At 37.4% G+C, this 21,327-nt stretch overlaps 4 protein-coding genes across 12 annotated transcripts in view; 1 reads left to right on the top strand and 3 right to left on the bottom strand.

Moving 5' to 3' along the window:
- Positions 1 to 11,218, bottom strand: part of LOC116427841 (uncharacterized) — a 315,812-nt gene extending 304,594 nt beyond the window's left edge. The window contains exon 1 of one of the 4 annotated variants that reach the window (XM_076370965.1): positions 6,628 to 11,218. In XM_076370965.1, the coding sequence (XP_076227080.1) occupies positions 6,628 to 8,258 (1,631 nt within the window). In that variant the 5' untranslated portion in view covers positions 8,259 to 11,218. The remainder of the gene's footprint in view (positions 1 to 6,627) is intronic. The other 3 variants (XM_031978648.2, XM_076370966.1, XM_031978647.2) reach the window with 3 other exon arrangements.
- A 152-nt stretch (positions 11,219 to 11,370) lies between these two features.
- On the bottom strand, positions 11,371 to 15,842 carry Droj2 (DnaJ heat shock protein family (Hsp40) member A4-like). 4 transcript variants are annotated; one of them, XM_031978651.2, is made up of 5 exons: positions 15,664 to 15,842; positions 13,290 to 13,483; positions 12,895 to 13,192; positions 12,481 to 12,820; positions 11,371 to 12,409 (listed from the first exon to the last, which is right to left on the bottom strand). In XM_031978651.2, exons 2-5 carry the CDS (start codon positions 13,419 to 13,421, stop codon positions 11,983 to 11,985), a joined length of 1,197 nt encoding a protein of 398 aa, XP_031834511.1. In that variant the 5' UTR covers positions 13,422 to 13,483; positions 15,664 to 15,842; the 3' UTR covers positions 11,371 to 11,982. The 4 variants fall into 4 exon arrangements, with proteins under 4 accessions (XP_031834511.1, XP_031834510.1, XP_031834512.1 ...); XM_031978650.1 differs by having other exon boundaries at positions 13,290 to 13,486; positions 15,664 to 15,839; XM_031978652.2 differs by lacking the exon at positions 15,664 to 15,842 and adding an exon at positions 15,426 to 15,587 and having other exon boundaries at positions 13,290 to 13,486.
- A 581-nt stretch (positions 15,843 to 16,423) lies between these two features.
- Positions 16,424 to 19,128, top strand: RpS24 (ribosomal protein S24). 2 transcript variants are annotated; one of them, XR_004235162.2, is made up of 5 exons: positions 16,424 to 16,507; positions 16,869 to 16,937; positions 17,080 to 17,403; positions 18,429 to 18,503; positions 18,994 to 19,128. XR_004235162.2 is itself a non-coding variant. In XM_031978631.1 (4 exons), the coding sequence occupies exons 1-4, from the start codon at positions 16,505 to 16,507 to the stop codon at positions 18,994 to 18,996; spliced, it is 399 nt and encodes a 132-aa protein (XP_031834491.1). In that variant the 5' UTR covers positions 16,424 to 16,504; the 3' UTR covers positions 18,997 to 19,128. The 2 variants fall into 2 exon arrangements, 1 of the variants encoding a protein (XP_031834491.1); XM_031978631.1 differs by lacking the exon at positions 18,429 to 18,503.
- Positions 19,129 to 19,203: 75 nt separating this feature from the next.
- LOC116427830 (uncharacterized) lies at positions 19,204 to 21,232 on the bottom strand. 2 transcript variants are annotated; one of them, XM_031978619.2, is made up of 4 exons: positions 21,148 to 21,232; positions 20,536 to 20,656; positions 19,842 to 20,057; positions 19,204 to 19,742 (listed from the first exon to the last, which is right to left on the bottom strand). In XM_031978619.2, exons 1-4 carry the CDS (start codon positions 21,151 to 21,153, stop codon positions 19,330 to 19,332), a joined length of 756 nt encoding a protein of 251 aa, XP_031834479.1. In that variant the 5' UTR covers positions 21,154 to 21,232; the 3' UTR covers positions 19,204 to 19,329. The 2 variants fall into 2 exon arrangements, with proteins under 2 accessions (XP_031834479.1, XP_031834488.1); XM_031978628.2 differs by having other exon boundaries at positions 19,842 to 20,054.
- Between the last annotated feature and the right edge of the window lie 95 nt (positions 21,233 to 21,327).

Below are 21,327 nucleotides of genomic sequence, written 5' to 3'. Positions count from 1 at the left end.
CACGAACTCGATAAGTCTCGAGGGTATTCAACGATCGATGCCAACCGGAGTTTCTGAACAAGTGAAAACTATAATTAGCCCATTACTCAATACAAAATGCGTCGAAAGTAGTAGCAGACCTTGACGAAAATAGGGCCAACTGGCTCCGGTTGTTATGCCTCGAAATTTCGATCGGACTGCCGGATAACGTTTGATCGAATCTTCATTTGATCGCCATTTATATTTTATAAAAAATACGTTAGAAGAAACAAATGTTGCAGCACATCCTCTCGCACTTTCTCAACTCTCTCATTATATACAGAACAAAACCAAATCAAACTTCTTCGAAAATAGTAGTAAAAATTGTTCGAGAAAAGAATCTCTATAACTAAATCCTCGTGATTCAAGAGTCAGCCACGTTACAAGGCACGAGACAAATTTGTAATAAGCGTCACATTCATCCGAAATGATAAACAGGTTCGAAATTCGAGCGTCGGGTGATGGGTAAAAGAGGCAACGCAGGGAAATCCCGTGCAAAAGAAACCGCCCTCAGTTTAATTAAACGGGCCAGAGTCAGATTAGTCTGAATTGAGTTCCGCCCCCTTCCCGCCCCCAGTCCACGAACGTACACGAAATATACGAGCGTGAGTACTGTATGGGGGAGAGGACCGGCTTGCAGATTGTACTGAAATTGCGAGTCGCGGGAATTTCCATCGGTATGACCAGCCGACCTCTGCCAGTTTTCCTCTCGCTCATCTCCCTTTCTCTCGCGCACACGTTCCCAAGGAGTCGAGAAGACAAAGGGGAAGGGAAAGGACGATGAGGGAAAGAGCCCTAGGAGAGGAAACGGTGAAAATGAGCGAGTAGGAACGCGAGGGGATGAGAAACGGATGGCAAGAAGAGGAAGGAGGAGGGGAAACGAGCTGGCGTCCACGGCGACAGAAGCTAGGTTCAAACCGCTGTTTCTGGTTTTCCCGCATCCCATTTACGGGATCGCCCTTCTAGAGCGTCCTTCTCCGAGAAACAACCCATCCCGAGAGGAGCCGACTTTATCTCAGACCTTCCCGAGGTAGAGCATCGCGGTAACTAAGTACCCTGAGCACGTGTACCCCCTCTCCTGCTAGATTGACTCGGGCCTCGATTATGAATTAATTTTCATCATTGGGCGTTTGGAATATCACATTTACTATTTTTGTTTTTTCTTTTTTATTAATCATATATTTTTTATTTTGGTAGGACGACTTTTCACTGTTTCAATACAAAGAGTGAAGAGGATTGAATGATAGGAGAATTTTGAGAATCATTGGTGAAAAATCGATTCGACTTTTCATAGATATAATGGAATAACGACACAATCGAGGAGGTTTCGAAGAAGTCTGCAGAGGATTCGAACCCGCGCCGTCGGTTTCGTAAGCAGTGAAGATTACCGTTACGCTACCGACGTTATGAGAAACAAGTTGTTATTTCAGCGTGTTCAGCTGCCCCTTCAACCCCTACTTATACATCGCGCGTTCAAGGTGTTCGCAATCGGTACATGTAACCGTAAATTTACATACAAATTCTCGAAACATCCAATCAAACAAATACGAGTAGAGGTTTCTCTCTAATGCATAAAAATTGAATTTCTCTTTAAACAATCTCATTCTATTGTATTATATGACTTGCATCCAAAGCAATGAAACCTGTCTTTTTCCGTGAATACTTCGTCATCTTGCTCCATGATCCATGTTTTTGGGAACTCGTTCAAACGTCGTATTGAACTATAGTTAGATCAACTATAGCCGTCGTATGTTTCACAGTGGAAAACCGAGAACGCTTCGGAGTGAGGAAAGTTCGAATGGTAACAATGTCAAACAGGAACGCACATTGAACAATAATGAATAAAAAAAAAAAAATATATAGATCCTGTCCCCGCGTGAAGTTGCGCAACCGCGGCATAGAATTAACAGCTTCGACACGCAACGATGCACCTGTATAGCGATTTTCGTGACGTACCGGTGATTTGGCGTGTTTAGCAAACGACTTGACGAGTCATTAAACAGAGAACACTGGCAATTAATTATCACGTTTGCGTAATCGCCGCTCGACGGCGGTGGAGGTGTGGTTGCGCAACTATCGCTCATTCTGTCCTCTCCTCTCGTCTCCTCATCCAATGACCCCTCGTCACCACGCTTCCGTGGCCACCGGTTCCTCCTGATCCACCGTCACCTCCCCCTCGCCGCCATCCCCCTTTCTATCATTTCAGAACCCGCGGCCTAATCGTCTGTGCCGCTAACCTTAATTTTTCTTCTCCGTTCACCTCGCGACCCCTGCCAACACCGATTGTTTGTTTTTCCTTCGATCGGTTCTCATTAATTTCGCGATGGAATTTTATATTGACAGTGTATACGTAAAAATAAATAGTAACGAATATGTTTAACAAGACAACTGTAATTAAACAAAATCGTTTATGGAAGGCGAAAGACTGAAATTCGTTATAGTTACTGAGAAAAGTTTCGAAAGGTTTAACTTTGCATAAGCAAGCATGGTTCATCAATTTATTGTTATTAGCATTTCGCAACGAAATGTAATGGTTGGATGATTATCCGTGTAAAACAAACAATGATTGTTGGAAACACTTGTGTTTCTATCTGCATACAGTGAAACAGGTATCACAAGCATCTATGTATTTAATGATTTGTTTATAATGCCATTATGCAACTACGCTTCGAGATTATTTGGCATCGCTGCACTTCCGGTGAGTAATCACCGTCTAGCTTGCAGCTCCGTTGAGTATTAACGTCGAATAATGTTACTGAAACTAAACAACTAAAGAGAAATTGCGTTATCTGCGACGAAGATTGTGAATTAAAGATAATGTGTAGAATTTATAAACAATATCTACTCTACCATTATTTATTCCTTGCATAGAAGTTCGTACATTTTTGGTAAAACTTTTTATTTTCATATTCGCCTGGAAATTATATTTTTATTAAGCAACAGAAGTTCGCCATTGATGCAAAATATTCATAACGAAGTAATAATATGTTCTAAGCTATCTTTAATTACAAGTTTTAACCACTGAATAAAATTAATAATTTTATTAAAGTTTACGTATTTGTCAATTATTGTCTTAGAAAGAAAACACAATAAATGTAAGAAGAAAAGTTGAATAAAAATAATATAAGATTAAAACGGCTTCTATAAGTTCTAGAGCAGAGACCGCATACCAAGCAATGCGGTACCCTAACACAATTACAAATTTCATGATGGCACTTAACACTGGCACTATGCAAAGCAAGTATTCTAATGAATATTCAAGATGTTCCGACAGGAATAATTGCAAATCCAAGTATCTATGAATCTCGCAGACGGCGTCGCGACAGCGCCAATTTAAATAGAAATAAACGCGGCGAATCGTCCATCTAGAGGCCCATAAATTATCGCGAAACCCTGACGTATGTATATGCTTTTACTGACAATGATCTTAAATGAAATATAACTGTCAACGATCCTCGCACATTCCACCGTTTTTAATGTCTCCTTGATCACGTTGACTAATTCATTCCCTGCGTTCACCGGTTTATGTGACATTCACAGGATTTGCACGAAATTTTTAGAAAACATTCAAGACATAGGTACATAAATAATTCGACACCAAAATCAAACTATTACCCGAAATTAAGTTCAACTTTCTGCAACAACAATATTGGTGTATCAAAAATATGCTCTAAACTTTATAAAATTTCCCATTTTACCATTTTCCAAAAATTCACAAAACCTGCATAATGATCTACATATAGAACTATATAATTTAAAATTTATATTCCAAAATTAAACTTTCACCCATAGAACCCACGCTTCGCAAAAAAGAAAAGAAAAACACGTTTAATAAAAAAAAAAAGGCACAAAATACTTGACGAGAGCCAACGTGAGTTCTCGTTCGACAGGAGGGCGGACGACAGAAGATAGGAGGTTAGGGTAACGAAGCCCGGACACCTAGGAGGTATGTACGAGGAGAGAAAACGAAGAAAGACAACGGGCCCGTAGGTATTATAAATCAAGAAGAGGTCCGTAAAGGGAACGTCGGTGGCGCGGACGAAAGAAGAGTAAAGAAGAAACTTGGCGGGGAAAGACAAGGGAAGGTACGTACGGGCACGGGATAAAGGGAGGAGTGGGGACCTGTGGGAGAGGGGTGCTGGAGGGTGGAGGAGCCATGGTCGTACATCACCAATGGTATTTACGACGTACCATCGTAAATCAATGATCGCACGAACAGCGCGGTTCAACGAAATTCCTTTTCCCTTCGTATATGCCCCCTTCCAGCTCCCACCCCGCCGTCGTCCTTCTTCCTTCCGACCATTCCTCCGCTTCCTGTACGCAACTCGATGTAAGGATCTGTCCCTCCGTGCATCGCCACGGTCAGAGGATGTCGAACCATAAGAATCTTTGAAGGAATCCCCGCCCGTCTGCCCGGCACATATATCAAAGATTTATCTCGGCAACGACAAAAACTATTTGTCCATGGTATCGGAGTTTCCGTTCCCGCTGACTTATGTAACCGGTTCGCGAAACGCCAGCCCGATATCAAAACGCGTGACTTTTTCCGGCCATATGGTACACCCAAGCGGTTTCGTCTTCTCCCACGCCCGCCCCGGAGATGAATCTTCCTTTTTTTCTTTTCACTCGTGGACCAGGCAACATTTGTTAAACAAAAACGCGGATGCAGCGCGGTATGAACGAAGAAATGAGAGAAGAAAGATAAAAGTAGCCTGAACGAGCCCCAATGCATTCGGACCCGAAAAGGCGATGGACCATAAGGGTACGCGGTCAGTCAGTGATGCCAGGCAACCGAAGCATTGTTTGTCGAGGCCCTTTAAACGTCATTTAAGCTGTGATTCTTGCCGGGCCGGGAGGGATCGTTTTAACGAGGTTTGGAACAGACCAGGTCAGGCCTTCTCTCCGACGAGGCACGATTACGCCACGAGGCGTTGCCCTTTTGCGACTCGCAGTTCCAGCTCCTCCAGAAATCAACTGTCTCCGTTCAAAGCGAAAGCGAAGGTGCCTTGTTACAGCTGTTCCACTCCGCGTAATCCGTGGAAAATCAAGTTGAATTAGGGACCCCTGGTTATACGCCGTGACATCCTAAGACTATCACGGAGAACGAGAATTTTTCGTGACTGTTTTCTCTCCGCGTTTGCAATGTAAAACCTGTCCTTCGTGAGCGTGTATATCTAGTTCCCGCAATGAAATGCTCTGAACTCCCTTAGTTATACACAATTTTCAAATGTTTGCTAATTATTTTTTAGTAGAAAATAGCGTAAAAACTATTATTTTAATAAATCTGTGTCGCAGAGTAACTAAGCAGAGAGCAATGTGAAAAACAACTCCGAAGATAGCATCTACTAAATTCTGAAACTGCAGTTACTGAATCAGTTGCCAGCGGAGTTTGAATGAATGATCCAAGAGTTTGTTGCCGGGGAATCCAATCGATTCAATTTTTACACTAACCGCGCGACGAAGACAAACGGGGCCCCCTTTGAAACGTGACGAGGGTGGAGGTGAAGGCAGCGGGGAACGCGTGGCATCTTGGCAAAGACAGCCGTAAAAAAGGCGCGGCAGAAAAGACGAAAGTGACCCTCCAAAGGACTTTGAAAAGAACCATAAAAGTACAATGAGGGGTTAGAAGGAAGACGCCTTTCGTTTTCCATGTGCCGGAATGGAGCAGGGAGGCGTCCAACGTGGGGTCTTCGCCTCCTAGAAAATTCGTGTTTTTTAGCCGGAACGCCGGGAAAGATTACAAAGGATGCGGAGGGAGACAAAACCTTTTTAAGATCTCCGGAGAAGAGCACAAATGTCTGGTGCTTAGACGATGAAACCCTCCAACGCTCGTTACGCCCTGAGTTTTATCATCAGGTTACGCGAACTCCGAACTCGTTCCCGCGGACGACTGTTTCACAAGATTCCGTCCGACGCGACTCCACGTGACGGAATCTCACCATTGTCCCCGTAGTCTTTAGCCTAATTTACCCGGCCGGCTCCCGCTAATCTTATTTGCCTCGACTGAACGCGGTTTAATTCCATTAGCGAAATTAAAGTTCTAGCTGGAACATTTAACTGCGGATCGATGCCTGCTACAACCCCACACATCATCAAGATAAACCACGCGAACGTACGATTCCGAACGAGGCATTCTGAAAAAACCTCGGTCATTCGTATTTTCATATTTCATTGATTACGAAGATTAAACTCGTTAAAGAACAATCGAGCAATCCAAACGTGGCTTTTTAGTAGCACCTTTTGAATTCATGTAAATGAATTCGTAGCAATTAGTTTGATGCTATAATACGATTATTGGGTTTCTCATGTCACAAGAACCATTTTTATGGATCGTTTAAAGAAAAAGACTTTTCTATGGTAACGCTGCATCGCTTAATGAAGGATTTCGCTTTACAAAATAAAAATGAAAAATCGTTATAAAAACAAAAACAAATCAGATTTCCTGAAAATTTGTAGCCTACAGTATAAAGAGTGAACGACAATACATAATGATGACACAAAATGATGAAAATTCCGTCTCATACAACAATCGTCCAATCAAAAATGGGCCATCCATCTCGCGGTAATGAACAAAAAACGTTCACGGTTAAAACAATAAACAGCAGTCACCTGATGTAAATGATGACCCCGTTGGTGCATATCCTTTTCCATCCACGAGGCACTGTAATCGCTTGTTGATGATGCTGCTGCTGCTGTTGCTGCTGTTGCTGCTGCTGCTGTGCAACCACCGCACTACCGTTCATCGTTAACACTACATTTTGCTGACCGGTATTGTCATTATTGTTAGTGTTGTTGATACACGCCAACGACGGCTGACGCGCAGCCTGCTGCGCGCAGGTACCGCCACCGTTGACCGTTGCGCCGGCCGACGACAAACCGTCGTGCGCTGATGATTGACTTTGACTTTCGGGACTGCTCAAGCTGCTATAGGTCGACGATTCACCGGTATCGGAACGAACGGAGTCGCAGCTAACCGCACCACTGCCACCGCCGTTACCGACAACAACGACAACACCACTACCACCTCCGCCGACACCGGCACCACTGACACCAACGACTGACGAGGAGGTCGAGGAAAGCGACGCGCCGACCTGATTCTGGAAAGCGTCCTGTTGTCGACTCTTCTCGTCCATGTCGACTCGTTGTTGTTGCTCCACACTGTCGGCTTGGAAAACACTCGCGGACGTTTGCGTGGGCTCGCTCCCTTGTCGCACGTACGCGACGCACGCGGCACCGTCGTCACTCAACAGACCGACACAACCCTCCCCAAGACTTGCCTGCGCAATCCTAGCGTTATTACTGTAACCGTCGGTCAGTCGGCCAGCCGCAGAGGGATAGATCTCGGTGTGGATCCTCGATGGAAATAATTTGTTTGGTACCATCTCGGTGCCATTCACCCTGCCGATCGGCTCTACGTTAGTCATGGCTAGGCCCTCCGCATTCCCGGTATCGTTCTCCAGCGTGCTACGGGTTACCGCATTCTTGTTGTCGCACGCCGACACCACGCACGTCATCGTCGTGGTGGCTGTCGTACCGCTGGTCGCCTGAATGAAATTCGCCTGCCGGTACAATAAACCATTGTTTGCCACAATCGTCCCGTAATCATCCTCCTCGTCCACGTTACCAGTGGACAAGGCGCGCGCGGACCGACCGGAGTCACCATCGACGGACGGGACGTACTCTAGCTGCTTCAATCGGCAACAGTTAGTCGCCGTAGCAGCGGCGGCGACGCCGCCGACGCCGCTGTTATCGTTACAGTATATGGCGGTTTTGGCGGGAAACGTCGCCGCCGCCGTCGCCACCTGCGGCGGTAGAATACCGGTGTACGTCGCCTGCTGCGGGGACTGATACCCGACTGCGGTAGCAGCAGCAGCGGCGGCGGCGGCGGCATTCTGACCGACCGCCGTCGCGTACGCAAAATTCTCCCCTGATACGTACACTAAAACACTGTTTTGTTGGATCCCATGAGCGTGCTGGGCGCGTTGTTGTTGTTGGTGTTGTTGATGTTGATCCGATTGATCTTGCTGCTGCTGCTGTTGCGGTTGTTGTTGTTGATGATGTTGCTGTTGCTGTTGTTGTTGTTGTTGTTGTTGTTGTTGTTGTTGCTGCTGCTGCTGCTGCTGTTGTTGTTGCTGTTGTTGTTGTTGATGATGATGCTGTTGCTGATGGTGGTGATGATGATGATGACTGTGACTTAGGGGAGCAGGGTGTGTGGACGGCTGCTCAGGCTTGCCGGCCATGGTCCAGGTCCAGCAGCGCTGCAGGTAACCCCGACACCGACATCACTGGAACGCTGCTGTTAGCACGCCTACGTGGAGGTACCTCAAGGTCCTGCCGCATCCTCCGTAAACGAATATAATCGCGCGTGTCGTCTGCCACCCGCCGAAACCTAACTACGTACTCTCGGTCCTCCTTCCTGGCCGCGCACGATCACCGATGCTTGGAATCTCGCAGCTGCCCTTCACAATCTCGTCGCTCGACATCCTTGGCTTCACCGCGCGCGGCACGCCAAACGGATGTTTCGATTTCACCGGCCGGCTCTCTTTCCTCTCTTTCGCGAGTTTCACCTTTTATTCCCGTGGAAAATATCGCTGGGTCACGCGTGCACACACCCACCTGAAACACTTGAGCCACGACGACGGATGACTGTACGGAGTTACGGTAACGGTGCCAAGATTTTAAAACTGGAAAGTATCCGACGGACGACAGACACGCGCTATTCAACGGTCAATGCCCGTCTAACCTCTACGCCGCGGACCCGTACATTTTGGCATTACTACTATAGTTCCGTCGACGCTGCTTGATGATCCATCGAAAACCGCGGTAAAAACGCTGCCGTTGTGTATTTTTTTCACTTATCGTGAATGATTAAAAATTTGTATGAAAATAACAATTATGGTTTGAAGGTTTCACCGCTTAGTCGACGTGACTTCGTTTTACATCTGCTCGGGCTCTTTTCGAAATTGTTACGTGGACCCACTTAATCTTGTTTATAAAAGGGGAATTGTAATGTAACGTCGTAACTTGTCACGGATTCGTCGATAAAATTTTTTAAATAAATTCGATAAAATCCAACGTGGAGAGAATTCGATAAAATTAGAGTAGTCCTTTAAAATTTTCATACTTCGCAGAATTTTGATGACGTACGATCGACGATTATTTAATTTATTTGGACATTACGCTTCTATTGTTGTTGATAAGGTGGGTCTGCGATACGACCGCTCACTCATTTGTCTGGCACACCAATTCAGTCGCGTCGAAACAACAGAATGGGGCTACAGCACTGAACTAATTACGCAGTATACGCTGTACCGAAGCAATAGCATCACCAACCGGACGCATTGTAAACATTACCAGATAGCAACGGCGAAGGTTCGAGTCGACTTTTGGTGGCAAAGAATAAAAACACTTTGAACCGCGAAATAATTAACGCTTGAAAAATGGTCCACGTTGAGGTCGTGTCACTGCCACGGTCTCGTCGCTTTATTCACGGCCGCAGTTCGGATTATTCCGTTTCACATATACGCACTCACTTTTCAACGAAGAAACAATGAATGGAACTGAATTATGTCATCGTGTGCCACTGTCACTAAAAAAATACGCTACTCCGAAACCTGGTTCACACACTAAACAAGAAAGCCATCTCCTTTGACACTGAATACGCACTGGTTAATCGTGACCGAGACACGACTCGTTCGATCGGTAATGGCGCGAATGCACACTAAGTACAAAAAACACTTTATACTGCCATAACAATTCGCGTTAAATCGCACGGACGGACGTACGTTGTGTTATGACGCTGTGTCATCGTCACAGCAGCAGTAGCACCACCACCACCACCACTACCTCCACCACCACTAGTACTACCACCACTACCACCGGTCGCGGTTACGAACTCGGGTTAAGTTAACTAACCCTCTTCTCGACTCGAACACCTGCGCGGCCCGCGCTCGTCGTTTTCACCGAACCTCGCTTCGTGATCGCGTGGAAACGCACGCTTATTATTTTCTGACTAGCACTGTTGCCTTTCCGTCTTCCACTGGTCCCCTGTCGTCTGCTTCGTAATCAATTCCTCTTGTATAACACAGACTTCACGCAGGCTACTGAACGAAATTCCATACTGCGGATGCTATGCGTACGCTGTTTTCGCATAACTGATATTGGAAAAATATGGCTCCCTCCGCATACCCAGAAACCTTTGCGGCATCTCGACTGCTGGCTTTCGGGCACTTGTATACGCACATTACAAAAACATCGACCCTGGCCGCGATTATATCGCCATCGTTAGGCTATTCTACGTAACTCAAAGGCACATTAACATTGTTACCTCTCATGAATGACTCTAATTACGAATGTGTGCGTATTTAGTTCAAGTTTATTACGTCTTGAAATAAAACTGCCTTTTTTCTAAATTTTGAACAATCTACTTCTAGAATACTGTCAGAAAACTGTTATGAGAATCGAAGGCTATTAATTTGTAAAACTTGTTGGTTATTTTAACGAAAGTTTTGTAATTAAAGCAATTTTTTTAACAATAAAAACTTATAATAGAAACTCGAGTATGATTTGCATATAAAGGACTAAAGGTTCAACTTCAGAAGAGAATAAGTACCGTTTGTATACTTCACATTATACTTTTTCCAATTTATTTGACGATGCAAAAAAGTACTAATTGATCACCAATTTATCTATAATAAATAAGATTACAATACATTTCTATTTAAATTTGCTATAGTAACTGCAGACGAGTACGCGACCTTGTGTACAGTAAATTATGCGAATGTATCGAAGACGTATTTAATTTAATACAAATGTTAATATTTGTTACAAATGAACAGCAAAACCGCGTTCCTTTTGAGAAAATATACAAGGCTGTCTCTTGTATTTAAACTTCCAAAAATTAATCATAATTTTACTTTTACTTCCAAAAACGGAATTGTAATTGAATACTGAAAATTTTTTTGTAACAATAAATAATTCTGAATACGCGCGATAGTCCACTCACACATACAGGAACCACATTTTCTTTCTTATACTGTATTATTGTTGAACAAATTTAAAATAATGTTGTTAATATCGTCATACACTAGCATAACTCTTAAAATGATTACAACTATATATTATGGAATAATGTCCCATTAAAATAAAAGCGATTTAGAGATCTGCAATCAAGCTACAAAACGCTTTACTAAATTCGAAAGATTTTCAGAGTTGCATGTTCACCAACAGATTTCTTAATATTTTTTATTAGTTTCGTGTTACTAATATAGACATTGAGTTGAAGTTGATAAGCTCGTGTATTCAATTGTTAATAATTTAGAGAACTTTAGGGAATTACAAATATAGACGAAATATCGGTACCATACGACGGTCTAACTTTATTTCTAGCATTCAGTATGCTTATATCAGTGTTAAGAATCTGCTAATTAATCATCAACAAATAATTTCACAAATGGCAGAATGTAATTCGAATGTTCAACATTACATGATATACAAGTGATTATGTTTGTATTTACTACCAACGTCACATGATGTTACGTTAGATATTGAGTAAGTTCACGTTTCCTTATCACTTTGTTTAATGATAAGTACATCTTTTTTTTAATACTTTCCTACAGCAAGCGATTAACTAATTATAATCAGTTTACTAATTTTCACCAAAATTTATAGATCAATTCAGGAGCGATGATAAATGTATCGTCAATAGCGTCAACGGCCTCTCTATACAATTGAGTGTTAAGTATGATCTTTGCATTAGAATCGTTGGTGATTCCTTACAGTTTTCATAGTCGTGCACATATCTAGACGTTTCTTCAGGTTCTTTTCATTCGTCTTGAAGAACTTTTCTATGTGTCCGCATTTTTTCGTTCCTCTGTTAATACATACGATTCAGAATCGAGCGAATGGGACAAAAGTTTAAAATGAAAGAATGACCATATTTATTGCGACATTGAAGTAATCAAATTAATGTGTGGCACATTGGACTCGCGGAGCACCTTCGTCTTCTTCGTATGCCTGTCGTTGATCTCTTCGCCTTGCTTCCTGTTCTGGATCCAAGTCCGTAAGTATACATTCTTCCGCTCCTTCTGGAATGATAACCTCTTCCCTAGGAGGTAGACATTGTTCAAGCAATGGAATATTATTAAGTTCGATAGTTTTTGGATAATTAACTACTAGTTGAATTATAAGTCTGCCATGTGTGAAAGGATCTTTGTAAATCGGCATTCCTTCGTTCAAAATACATTTTAAATCTCCATGCTTTGTTACAGTTCCAGGAAGTGAAGTTACTACTAAATCTCTTCCATCTAAAGTGCGAATCACTTTTTGGAATCCACACAGAGCTTCTACAATTTCTAACTGCATCCTCATAATTAAATCATTACGCGAGCGCCTAAAAATTAATAAATTCATGTAACAAACAAAATATTACTTTATAAGTGTAACAGTTATTAGGATACTAACTTGAAAACCTCATGTTCCTTCTCTTCAAGAACAATGACGATATCGCCTGGTTCATAGTCTGGTTCTTGATCTCCCTCTCCGCTAAATACGATCTTCTGTCCATCTACCATTCCTGGATCAACATGAACTTCCAAAATTTTTCTATCTCGAATCGTCTTCCTACCACCGCATTGTTTACAACGATCTCGTGGATTTATGCGTTCTCCTTGTCCTTTACAGTCTGGGCACACACTCTGCAAATGCTGTAGCATTCCTGGTCCTAGTTGTTGTATATGAACTTGCATACCAGATCCATGGCAGGTTGAGCATTGCTCAACAGAACCTTTCTTTCCACCAATACCTAAAGAAAAGAAATTAATATGTTTTTTTTATCTTATTCCAGATTTTACGTGATAATTGCTAAGTAATGCCTACCTTCACATTTATCGCAAATAACATTCTTTTGCAAAGCTAATTTGCGAACAGTGCCTTTATACAGTTCCTCCAATGAAACAGAAAGCTGATGTATAACATCTTGTCCTTTGCGTTCTCGTCTTCGAGAAGATCTTCCAGAAAAACCTCCCCCAAAGAACATATCAAAGATTTCCATGGGTGAAGAGAACATACCACCTCCCCCACCACCTTCTTTCAAAGCTTGTTCTCCACCCTGATCATAAATTTTCTTCTTTTCAGGGTTTGATAATACCTCATAAGCTTGTGAAATTTGTTTGAACTGTAACGAAACACAATTCAGTAACCAAATTTCAATAATAACAAATTTATGTGTTTTATTGAGAAATAAGAAAAAAATTCTAGAGAATATTACTAACTCTTTCTCCTTCATTAGGGTTCTTATCGGGATGATACTTAAGTGCCAGTTTTCTATAAGCCTTCTTCAGATCTTCCCGAGTACATCCTGGCTTTACCCCCAACACATCATAAAATGTTGTTTCTTTCACCATTTTTGCTTTAATCTATTCTCTATAGACGTCACTGACTTGTAACTATTATGCTTGTATGGACCCTGCTAATAACAAGAAAATGAAAGTGAAAAGTTATGCATGGATCACTTTCAATTAAATTAGGATCATTTATATCCACAAATTGAAATTATATGTTGAATGATATAAAACATATCTTCCACCACATGTTTGGAGAACTGTCTCATGTAAATGTCTTGAAGCTTTAATTTTTCAAATAAGAGAATGCACATATTTCATTCTGTATTAGTTAATTGCCTAATATAACAGGTTTAGCAGTTATACCTCAATCTTTCAAACCTGCTCATAAAATATAAGTACCGAAATAATATTATTTTTAAGATTGAAATACCACATTTTTTGCAGTCATGTTTTCAAATTTTACAGATTTATGTTTTTTATACCTCACATTAAATAAACATGAGAAATAACCATCCTTACTTTACATTATGGAAATTACAAAAACACATAATTGAAATTTTACTTTTTTATTGCATATGCATCAGAAAAAATTAAATTAGAATGGATGATCAAACTGCTGTAATTTATTTTTTTCAAAAATATATTACATAATAATTGTTATCATATTGATCTGCATGTATTTCATTACATGATGAAATAACATTAACACTTAAATTTTTTTGAACGCCATTACTTTTTTAATAGTAAGAAAATTACTTCATAATAGAACATATAAAACGCAAGAGTTATTTACACAGCTTTACATGTAAATATTATATACTGTACATTAGATTTCGTGAATGTGATACAACATCCATTAAAAACAAACACATTATTAAAAAATAAATAATAAATATGTGACAAATAAAAATGTGTACGTGAGATTGCAGTTTGTTGATCTTTGCATAAAAAAATATCTAGGGATAAAAAGTACACAAAATTAAAAATTAATTCAAACCTTATGTAACGAATAATAAATAGTGTAATTAAGTAAATACTTCAGGAAAGAATTTAATGCTCATAAACACAATTCTAAGAACTAAAGCATTAAACAATTTAATTGATTTGAGAATACATAAAATATAAAACGAAGGAGACAATAATACGAATTTGAATTTTCATTAAATAAGGGTTGGTAAAAATGTGAACTAATCATAACAATACACTGCAATCCGCATAACTATTAAAACGAAGAACTCGAAAAAAAAACTCCTTCGTCATTTAGATTCCCTATTCGACGTCAGGATTGTGCAAGCATTTAAATGCGTACATACATGTTTCAAAAATGGAATTACAAGGAATGACCTTGAACTTCAAGTATTTCTAATTTTAATAATGACACAACATATTTAAGAAAATATAGATTAAAAAATCGTTGCAAATTAATTATATTTAAATATTATATTACATTACACGAAAATTCTTTAATCAATACACGAGGTCTCAAAGCATAAAGACGGTATATTCAGGGAAATCTCTCGTAAATTCTATCCATGTGCGTCTTCGGTTTCAAAATGGCGACGGGAATCATTTTAGACTACCAAAATGTTACTAATTGATATGGAAGCGGAAATAAAAACGTGGTTTCCATACATCGCACAGTCTATCGTGTTATGAACAAAGAACACCACACTTTCTAGAGCCTTCTGGTAACGTATATATGTATACAGAGATACTTGTATACATATTAAAGGCTTGGCTACCGGTTACAAATCATCCAAGAAAAAAATAAGTCTATAAAATAGTTATTTAATTAAGCAAAAAATGTGTCTCTGATTATAATTCATGCAATAAAAATTAATATAAATATATAGCCATCATTGTAAGCATCTAAATGACAGATACAGTTCACAACTTCAACCGCGTTTTGTCTTGACACGAGTTAAGCAATGGGAACATCCACCATTTTTCAACGTTAAAGTGCGAGTCACGGGTGAACACAAGTGTTCGCACTATGATAAAATTAATTGACGCGTATTTCGTAATATTCAATATGCTTAAGTGTACATAGATTTACAATTCAACCTTCAAATGTCCACTTCAAACTCGACAACCGTTAAAGCCATGTTAAAATCAAATTAATATTCTTCAATATCTTCTAATGCTCCACCGTAAGTTGACTGTATTGATGCTACGCGAATTCCTATCCCAGGGAAAATTCATGAGCCCCTGATCGATCGCATAATTCAATGACGAAAATTCAGTCCGTCTGCGCACATTTTCTAAAATATTCTTTCAATTGTTCTAAGTAATTTATTCTTACCTATATTAGCAGAAAGAAAACCGCTTGAGGAAAATATCCGCGTGCTGTAAATGCTCGTTTTGCTCCACGTAATAGTATTTGACGAACTGTTGTAAACGCATAGAACTCTCACCAATATTACCGTCCGTACCCGTTCTCGAAACTTCCTAGGAGAGTAATGGACGTTACTTGACAAGGAACCAATCAGATGAACGGAATACTGCTACTAGCGCTATTACGGTCTTCCTCAGAACTTCACATGTTCACTTTCCTCTGCTCTGTTGATAACATGTCATAAATGCGTATTTTTACATAAAAACGTAAAGTTCTATATAATATCTATTTGAATACTATTTATAATCCTTCGTAAATACAATTATCTGCAAGAAATTTGTTATTTAAAACATGAATAAAAAATTTATTTACGAATACTGTTAAACTTGTTTGATTTATATGAATATATATTTTATAAATTTTAACTCAATAAAATGCATAGAAAAATTTAATTATTGGTATTATTTTAAAGCAACTACGTATTTTTTCATTAAATTTTGTTTGTATTTACAGCTTAAACAATTTCTAGTTAATTATACAAAATTCCTAACTGAAGACAAATATAAAATCATTTCATTCTTAACTGGAACTGTTTTATGTTTTTAAAGTACTTATATATGTTCTATAGTTCTATTCATTTTTAAATGAATATAAATATATACTCTTATAAAGATGATATTGAATAAATATGAATAAAAATTGTTGTTATACCATCGTAGGGATTTTAGTTACGAAAGAATCTTCAATGTAGATAGCGCTTCATGTTTCCGTAAATGTCCTTTTGCTGGCGGTACAATAATCGAGCAAAATGGTATGTATTTTGTATCCAAAAACTGTTGATTAATCATGAAATAAAATATGCCTTTCTTATCTGAAACTATGTAGAAACTGTATAATTATTTATACTATATAAATATAATTTACAAATAATATTTTTGTTAACATTTAAATTGTATATTACTCTGACATGAATCTTCTAACCAAGAATATACATGCTTTTAACATGTCAGTGCAACTGAAAATAAAAATTTTGTTTATTATATTATACAATCTAATTGTGGATTAAGTAATTTTTTTTTTATCTGTAGTTGTATTTCGGAAAATAATGAAAATACAATAAAAATTCGCTGATCAACACAACCTCTAAGTCTTGTTATCGTTTTTATTTACAGACGGAAGGTGCAGTTACGATTAGAACTAGAAAGTTTATGAGCAATCGGCTATTATGTCGGAAGCAAATGGTAAGTATTTACGTGAATTTTTAATATTTAAGTTAAACTTATTTCTGCTGAATTAGTGAAAGTGAGTGATTATCAGTTGTTGTTTAATTATAATTACAAATTTGTTCATACTAGTATGACACTTCTGCCTACTTTGTTACAGGTTGTAGATGTTTTTCATCCTGGCCATCCGTCAGTTCGCAAAACAGAAATAAGAGAAAAACTAGCCAAGATGTATAAAGTTACACCAGATGTGGTATTCGTATTTGGTTTTCAAACTAACTTTGGTGGTGGCAAATCTACTGGATTTGCATTAATCTATGATACATTGGATTACGCAAAGAAATTTGAACCAAAATATAGGTTAGCAAGGCATGGACTCTTCGAAAAACAAAAGCAAACAAGGAAACAACGTAAAGAACGTAAGAACAGGATGAAGAAAGTTAGGGGTACAAAGAAGAGTAAAGTAGGAGCTGCAGCTAAAAAGGTATAATAAATTTATTTTAATTTTAATATAGATAAATGTGACAATTTCAGAATAATTTCTGTTTAATAGTGTCTTTGTTCAACAAAATAGAGTTTTGTTAGAATCAGTAATTGGTGGTGGTACATTTATTAATCATTTGTTGATTAGTGCTTTTTCTCATATTTCTTTATCTTAAATTTCATCTTATCATATTTAAAGAAATTAAATCATATCCAAACATTGAATGTTCATTATTGCATGAATACTTATTATTCATAAATAGGTTATTAACAACTGATAAATACTTTGTGCATACTCATAAAATTTATAAGCAGTGTTTTAAGTTATTTATTATATGGTATTAAAATTGAGAATAATAAATTAAATTTAAACTTTTGTGACTAATATATGCACCTTTAAATCTATAATAAATGTTATTATAATTTCATATTTCTAGTGAATATAGTTGAAGATTACAAGTATATTTCTATAAACATACTGTGAGATATGTTTTCTTAATTCTAGATTCCTTTTAATATATTCTACAAATATTAGTCACAAAAGTGTTAACATGTTCATGTTGGCATGTACCACTGGTGGTACATAGCTAATGTAAAATACCATATATGGAAAAAGCGCAGGCGTGAACGTGTTAACCACTATCATCTAATTTTGTGTCCTTGATCAACTAGAATGCTTCATTTATTATGTATTTGCTACATATTCTACATTTAGTTTTTTAAATTATAAATTTCATAATTCTAATAAACGCACATTTAATGCAAAATGTTTTAAACTTACTCACAATTAAATATTAAAACACTTTTAACTTTCATTTTTAAACTATAATTGATTTATTTAAAAGAATGAATTAGAAAAAATTAATAGTATTTATTTTTTGTATATATATTAAAATTCTGTAGATATATAAAAACAAAACATTTGCATGATTCATATAATTTATTATATTTTGTATAACAAGGACACAAAGATTTATTCATCTTTCTATGTGCATGGTATATGGTGGAATACACTTTTTATTCTAGGGAAAGAAGTAGACAAATGCTCATCATTTGTACTACAAGCCTCGAGAGGGAACTTTATTATGATGCTCATACATGGTCAGCATGTAAAATTCTAAGTTTCTTTTACCCATTTTCTGTAATTATCTTTGTTTTCCCCCCTTTTATATCCTACATTGTGGTTTTCGTATAACAAAGTATTTTTTCTTGACAATGTATATTTGTTCACTTATTTTAAAAAAATGTTTATGTCCATTTATGATTTTTTACATGCACAATGTGTTGATCCCAGTATTATCATTTTTTTCATCATTAACTGTGTTAATGTAGGGTATTCCAATTAATAAGTATTCAAATAGATTACATAAAACTCCACAAACTGAAAAGTGGATAAAAATAATTTATCAACATTGAATTAAATCCTTAACTAATGAAACTTCTTTCCACCTGTATTATATATTTTTTTCTTTTTTTTTGCTTTATGTATGTAGTAGTCATTAAATATATTTGTGCATGTGATTGCGAAAGTGATAAGTATCAAGGATGAATTATTTTACTGACAGTTTTTTTCTTTTTTTTTCTATTACAGTAAAACCACAAGATATCATGAAGACCACGATTTGTCTAACATCGACGTAAAAATTATTATAATAATATATTGCTAAAGAATAATGATTATGATAAGTTTTACGGAATAAACGTGTACTCTTCCTGATAAAAAAGATGTAATGCTGTATATTTCTTTTCACTCCTCATGCTGTTACACAAAAAAGCCATACATTTGTGAATATATGTACTCTAAGAATGCAAAATAGTTTATTTTAATAAAAAAGAATCACACATGTTTTTAAGAAATGCAGAAATTTTAATAAATATACAAGGTTCAAGAAATCACATGAATGTAATTATTTGTTGAAATGCATTATTATTCCATTAGGACTTCCACGGATCCTTTACGAATTGAATTGTCATTAGTTTCGTTATCTTCTATCCGTTTGTTTATTGAAGGTGGATTCACGGATGAATCGATCTGCGTGCTACTTTGCGTTGTTATGTATGCGTCTGCTTGCTGCGTCATAGTATCTGCCGTGAACATCGTACTAAGCGTTGCGGCTGATGAAGAATCCGTATTTTCTATGTTAATCGAGTAATCCGAGGTCCCTATAGTTTCAATTGTACTTAAATGTACAGGAGGTTGCATCGTACCTCGAACATGAAAGTTCGACTCGTATGAACCTTCATTTTCAAATTCATTGTACTGTCTAATGTTTTTTCGAATGAAATACCAATCGCCAACTTGGAAACCCCAATCTCGTTTAGGATCAAATGTTACGGTAGCTATATTTTAAAATAGGTATAATTTCAATAAATTACAAAGGTTTATAAAATTATATATGATATAGTAATTTTTCATATTAAAACTTATTTGTTACTTACACAAATTCACACGTAGCCATTCTCGATTTCGTAATCTTTTTCTTAATTGACGCTCGTCCAGGTCTAACACATCTGTTTGCAAAACAGTTGGAATCTCTGTAGTTGTTTGTTGCCCAAACAATGTCCCGTAAAATTGATCCTTTAGATGACCAAACCAATTTCCTATTTCAGAGAAGAAGTTGCCACTTCGAAGGTTTCTTTGTAAACCAATATCTGCTATAATAAAAATATAATATTTGTTCGGTTTTTACGTTTTAAGGTATTGTGATATTACGAGTACAAAAATTCGCTGAAATATAATTTTTGAACTCTCCATTGCGGCTTACATGTATAGAATTGTGTAATGAAATGTAATTCGATGCAAGATCTACTAAGCTATACGAGATTCTATTATCAAAAGAAGACTATCGTAAGAAAAATAAAATTAAAAAGATCTTGACGTAATATAGTATTTTTAAGCAGAGTATGCCATACTAAATAAAATGTTTTAAGTACAACCATCGTTATAATATTATGTGTATGCCTTAATGAAGTATACTGATATATCTCAGTACATATTTTTTGTCACAAAGATATTAAAACATTGATAACTAGTTGCATTAGAGAAACAGGAAATTGATTTCCATTCATTATTACCAAACTTCCTAATTTTCATCGGAATTAATTGAAATACAGAGTTTGCAGAAGATAATACCTCTATTATAAGCTCCTAACGTCGATTGTTGGAAACTAACGAGTACCAAAAGGACAATGTGGAATTGCATTTTTTCACTGTAGGACTGATCTGCGTGGAAACATTCTTCTTTATATATATTCTACCGGAAACGAGTACCCATTAGAGAAACAATTTTATCGAGAATCAAGCAAATTCAGTACAATACTTCTATTCAACAAAAATGACCTTGCATGTTCCAGTTTTGAAGAAAAGATTATTATATAGGTAAATGGACATGATGATAAAGCAGTAATAAATCTTTATTAAGTATGAATTTGGCGTGTAATACGATTTGTAACATGTATGGGTTATGAGTAGTTAACACTTAATTAAGCCTTAATTAAACCTTAATCAGACTTAATTATTTATTTGTTTCATGGAAATTACGTAAGACTAATAAAGATAAGTAGACTCATATTCATTATCCTTTAAACAAACTATGACTAGGTTTATCCTAATTCAGGCTGTAAAAAGCCTGTTTCTACTCATCAACTTTTAAATTCAAATAAATTAGCAATAATGATTATGTGATTGAGTAAGCAAAATGATTGGAAAAAGATATGCTTGTAGATTTAACCAAAACTAACATACGTCCATTACAATGATCAGAAACGTCTACTTAAACTTAGAAGGTTAACTTTGAGATAATGTCCATTTTGACTTAGATTGTTTAAAGCTTTATTCGATTTTTCAACCTATGAAGATTAATTTGACTTTGCAATTTTTTGTATTAAATTTAAAAAGAAATTGGAGTGTTTCTTTGAAGTACAC

This window comes from Nomia melanderi, chromosome 9 (genome assembly GCF_051020985.1).
Source record: "Nomia melanderi isolate GNS246 chromosome 9, iyNomMela1, whole genome shotgun sequence".
NCBI lineage: Eukaryota > Metazoa > Arthropoda > Insecta > Hymenoptera > Halictidae > Nomia > Nomia melanderi.
The sequence above is the reverse complement of the archived record's forward strand: the minus strand, read 5'-3'. Positions and strand labels throughout refer to the sequence as shown.

Coding starts and splice junctions, on each gene's coding strand:
- Droj2 (XM_031978651.2), bottom strand. CDS start 13,421: ATGGTGAAAGAAACAACATTTTATGATGTGTTGGGGGTAAAGCCAGGA. Junction 12,821..12,894: donor TATTTGCGATAAATGTGAAG/GTAGGCATTACT, acceptor TCTTTTCTTTAG/GTATTGGTGGAAAGAAAGGT. Junction 12,410..12,480: donor AAGGAACATGAGGTTTTCAA/GTTAGTATCCTA, acceptor ATTAATTTTTAG/GCGCTCGCGTAATGATTTAA.
- RpS24 (XM_031978631.1), top strand. Junction 16,938..17,079: donor TATTATGTCGGAAGCAAATG/GTAAGTATTTAC, acceptor ACTTTGTTACAG/GTTGTAGATGTTTTTCATCC.
- LOC116427830 (XM_031978619.2), bottom strand. Junction 20,058..20,535: donor GTTAGGAGCTTATAATAGAG/GTATTATCTTCT, acceptor TTTTTATTATAG/CAGATATTGGTTTACAAAGA. Junction 19,743..19,841: donor ATGGCTACGTGTGAATTTGT/GTAAGTAACAAA, acceptor TTTAAAATATAG/CTACCGTAACATTTGATCCT.